The 4,584-nt window shown below is 28.8% G+C and overlaps 1 protein-coding gene across 2 annotated transcripts; it reads right to left on the reverse strand.

Annotated features, from left to right (window-relative positions):
* Window positions 1-1,324: 1,324 nt before the first annotated feature.
* Window positions 1,325-3,884, reverse strand: LOC112762438 (LOB domain-containing protein 25). 2 transcript variants are annotated; one of them, XM_025808275.3, is made up of 2 exons: window positions 3,569-3,884; window positions 1,325-2,256 (listed from the first exon to the last, which is right to left on the reverse strand). In XM_025808275.3, the coding sequence occupies exon 2, from the start codon at window positions 2,248-2,250 to the stop codon at window positions 1,681-1,683; it is 570 nt and encodes a 189-aa protein (XP_025664060.1). In that variant the 5' UTR covers window positions 2,251-2,256; window positions 3,569-3,884; the 3' UTR covers window positions 1,325-1,680. The 2 variants fall into 2 exon arrangements, with proteins under 2 accessions (XP_025664060.1, XP_025664059.1); XM_025808274.3 differs by having other exon boundaries at window positions 3,511-3,884.
* Window positions 3,885-4,584: the final 700 nt, after the last annotated feature.

Here is a 4,584-nt window from a genome sequence, read left to right on the forward strand (position 1 = left end):
GGAAGCTAAGTAATTGGAATTTGAAACAGAGAGAAAGAGACACAAGTTCAGAGAAAACACTGCTGAATTTTGCTGTTAGTTGAGTTCATGATATCATATGATATGATCCATATTATATCCCCAATACCCAAAGAGATTTTTTGATGTAAAAGACTATGACTTTTTACAATGCCAACTACTGTATCCACATGAGATAGATTGAGACTTCTGAGTCCCAAACTTGCACTTTCAACTCAAACTCAATCTCAATATCTTCTTCTTCTTCTGTGTCCTTGATTGTGACATTTTCTCCAACAATCACTAACCTCATCATCATCTTCAATATCTCCCTCACACACACTCACACTCATACTCTATATATATCAACTAGTTCATATTATAGGAAGAATTTCAAGTATAACTGGAGCATCACTGTTTCAGTAGTTTTAACAGTTGATCTCAATTATAAAATATATATAATATATATTAATTAAATTAATAGTTAAAATTATTGAAACATCAGTATTTTATGTATATTTGATTTTTTTTATATTATCTTAGACATCAATAAGAGAAATTAATCAATTTTTTAATTTTTTTAATTTTAAATTGTAAACTCTAGATTTTAAATTCTAACTTTACATCTTAATTTTAAATTCTAAATGAAAAAAGAAAAAATTAAATTAAATAATGAAATAATTGATTAATATTAATTAATTAAATAATTGTTTATACTTGTTATCCAATAGTTATGAATAGAAATGTGTGGTTTTTTGTATATGAAAAAAACCATAATAATAAAAAAACATTTTAGAACTATTATAAGGTATATTTAAGCTGAAGGAAATTTCACTATTATTATTACCAACTCAGGTAATTGAGAAAGCAAAAACAATATTGAACTCAGTGGTTTTGAAGAAAGCCATAACAAATGGGATAATAACTAAGTTAAAAAAAATTAATAAAAATTAAAAAGGATAAAATTACAGGGTGGTCCATAATAAGACCATAGCGTGGGAATGAAAAGGCAGGAATATATATAGGGTAAGCATGGACTACAAAGTGTCTAACCCGTAGAGTTAGGCTTTAGAATCAAGTAACATTATTATTATAATTATATATTATTAATTATATAAATTATTATATAGATATATGCTCCTTTTTTTTTTGTAAAAATTATTTATTTATTTATTCTTAATCATAATAAACAATGACAGAGAATGTCAACTCCATGCGCATGCACACTGAATAATTAATACACAAATTAAAATAAATACACATACATTAATTAATTAATTACTATCTATATGCATGTGAATGTGATCTACATACATATAACAACTTATTTAGGCTACACTTAAAATGATTTTAGAAAGACTATTATTCATAATAATATATATAATACCTAAATAAAGTTATTGGTAGGTCTTCAAAACAATTACATGTTTCAAAAGCCACCAAATCATGAAATTATTTAGAGAAAAAACAATAGTTACCACCATAGCCACAAGAGTCCAAGAGAGGCTACATACATAGATATATAGAGGACCATATAATTATTTATTATTTATTTATTAATTATTATTATTATTATATAGATAGATATATAATACCCTCATACCATGCCATGCTATGCCAACCCTAGAAGATGGACACAACATTGCAAAAACATAGTAGTTTTCATAATGATCATCATCATGATCATAAATTACCTCCTCCTTCTGCTCCTCCACCATTGATGTCCTCATTCCATGGAAGAGAATAAGGGAAGGAATAGGTGGTTGGAGATTGCCTATAAAATCCAATTCCATGATCATTGCCAATTCTTGCACCACCAAAGTGCCTTTGTGTAAGTTGATGATGAATTGTGGGAGTTAATGGTGGTGCTAGGGTTGGGACATGATGATGTGGAGGAGGAATTTCGTTGCAAGCGTAGCGAAGAAGATCCGCGTTGGCAGCATCAAGTTCCTTCTGAAGTCTCTGGACTTGTCTCTGAAGGTAAGATATGGCGCCAACGCAGCCGTAAACAGGGTCTCTCACACGAGCTTCTGCCTCGTATGCGAGGGAATTCACTGCGTCTTCCCTCTGCTGAGGCAGAAGCTCATTGAGAAGCTTGGTGACATTGCTCGCGCCGAAGATCTTGTGAACATTCGCGAATTTTTGGGGTTCTTCAGGTGGGAAGTAAGGTGCAAAGATGCATCCTGGCAAACACTTCCTCCTCAAGAATTTGCAAGCAGCACATGGAGAGTTGTAAGAGCTTGATGATGCCATTTTTCTCTGCATGAGAAATTAAAGAGATTTTCCATAAAATGGAATGAGTATATATAACAACAATTTATTTGTCTCATTCTTTTTTTTTTTAATTTCTTCAAGATTCAAGAAAAAAGCTTGGAGGGTGATTGAGTAACTTAAAGGTATAAAAGTATTGCAAAGGTTAGAAATAATATCCATTATCTCAAGATTTTTTTTTAATATTAAAATCATGTCCTTTTATTTTCAATTTTTTTAAATGAATTAATTAGAAATTAGTAATTTGTTCTCTCTAGTAAGCAGTTTCAGTTTCAAAATTTGTTATAAACCTGATTAATTAGTTAAAAACATTAGATCTCACTCTATCTTTATCTTTTTTTCTTCTTCTATATTTGTTTATTTTGTGTGGTTATTCAATTCTCATCATACCTAATCAGAAAATTGAACTTTTACTTATTATTGAATATTGATGTAAAAATCAACAATTTTTTTTTTAAGAAAAAGAAAAGAGAAAAAGTGTCAAATTTTTCATTTTTAAATATTTAAAAAATTCAGAAAAAGACTTAAATTTTGAATTCTGTTTTAGTTTGATCTTATAAACAATATAAACCTAAATCAACCTCTCCCAAAATCTTCCATAAGGACCTTCCCCAATACACAAATACTTGGAGACTTTATAGGATTAGTTGTCACACTTTACTAGTTTTATATTATATATATCTTCATACATGACTATCTTATCCTCCTTTTTCTTTGACAACCTTTATTTTTGTTTAATTTCTTTTTTTTTAAAATAAATATTTTTCCTTCTTTACTTTCTCTCTTCACTTTTCAATTCATGAGTAAAAAAGAAAAACATTGAAGAATTCTTCATATATAATGTCATCTAAATTCTTTCTTGTCCCGGTAATTTAATTAATAATTAGTTGAATTTCTGAATTTTTTTAAAATTAATTTTCTCTTGTTTTATTTTTCTTCTATATTCATCATAGAAACAGCCTTAGCTTACAAAATAGTACATGTAGACAAGAACACTTTTTCTTTAATTTCTTCTGGAATTCAGCTATGATGCATGACCAAAGTAGTTAAGTAAAAAAAAAAAAAATTAAAGTCATAATTTCATGCTGAAATTATAAAACTGTGTTTCCTAAAGCCCTAAACAGTGATTCCTGAAAAGGATCCAAAACAGAGAAAAGAAGAACTATGTATATATAATGAAAAAATAAATAAATAAATAAATAATCAATATAGATATAGCTATATAGATGAACATGATTTTACCTGTTTGTGATGTATGTATAGGTTTTTTCCTTGATCAGATAAACTAAAAGGGAAGTACCTTTTATTTTTTTTCCCTTGTGAGAGAGAGAGAGAGAGATCCTTCAATTCAGAAGCTATGCTATTTTACCCTCACAAGACAAAATATCCAATGAAAGAGAGAGAGAGAGGGAGAGAGAGAATGAATTGAAGCACATACACCCCCTTAAAGAGGAAACCCTAATTTATTGCAAGCTACTAAGAGAGAAAGAAAGCAAATTGGATATGAGAGAGAAAGAAGCTAAGAGAGAGGGTAGTGAATGAACATTGATATAACTACTAAATGGCAAAAGGTGATAGCATAATAAGATGAGGGAAGGAAAAAAACATCATTGAGTGGATGGAGAAAGGAATGGATGCAAAAGACAAAGGTAATAAATGTGAGGATGCTTTTTTAATTTTTAACAACGGTTCCGTTAGAAAATCAACTAGAAGTGCAGTTAATTAAAGTCAATTAGAGTCAATTAGTTAAAAAATAGGAGGTCTGGATGTTCACGGTATTCTCCATTCTAACAAGTTAAAGATTAATTCATCGTGAATCAGAGCTCTATTTAAGGGTCTGCTGTTGGTTAATGGATTGTTGTATGTACAAGGTGGGATTCGAACCCCCGACACTTACTTAAACGGATGAGTAAGGTTAAATAGGAGGTCTAGTATAAAAATAAAAAAATAACCTCCTACTACCCTAATTTTTCGAATTTTAAAATTAAAAATACAAAAAATTAACTTGAGTTAGTTTATATTATAATTAATTTCTAAATTTTTTTTTAAGAATAGTATTATTTGATGAGGAACTAACATCTCAATTGTTCTCTTTTCATTGTGTTTAAAATTAATGAAATTATTTGTTTATGTTAGTTAATTTTCTATTATCATGAATAACTTGTTTATAGTGGCTTAAGAAAAGTATTAGTAGTATGATATCATGAGATTAATTTTGTTATTGCTTTTTGATATTACAATAATAAATTCAATTAATCCAACTTACAAAACTGTAACTGCCTCTCATATAATAATACAAGCTTTTCTTAGGGACCA

Source organism: Arachis hypogaea, chromosome 7 (assembly GCF_003086295.3).
Source record: "Arachis hypogaea cultivar Tifrunner chromosome 7, arahy.Tifrunner.gnm2.J5K5, whole genome shotgun sequence".
In the NCBI taxonomy this organism is placed as follows: Eukaryota; Viridiplantae; Streptophyta; class Magnoliopsida; order Fabales; family Fabaceae; genus Arachis; species Arachis hypogaea.

Excerpts from the sequence above, each read along its gene's own strand:
- LOC112762438 (XM_025808275.3), bottom strand. The coding sequence starts at position 2,250 with ATGGCATCATCAAGCTCTTACAACTCTCCATGTGCTGCTTGCAAATTC.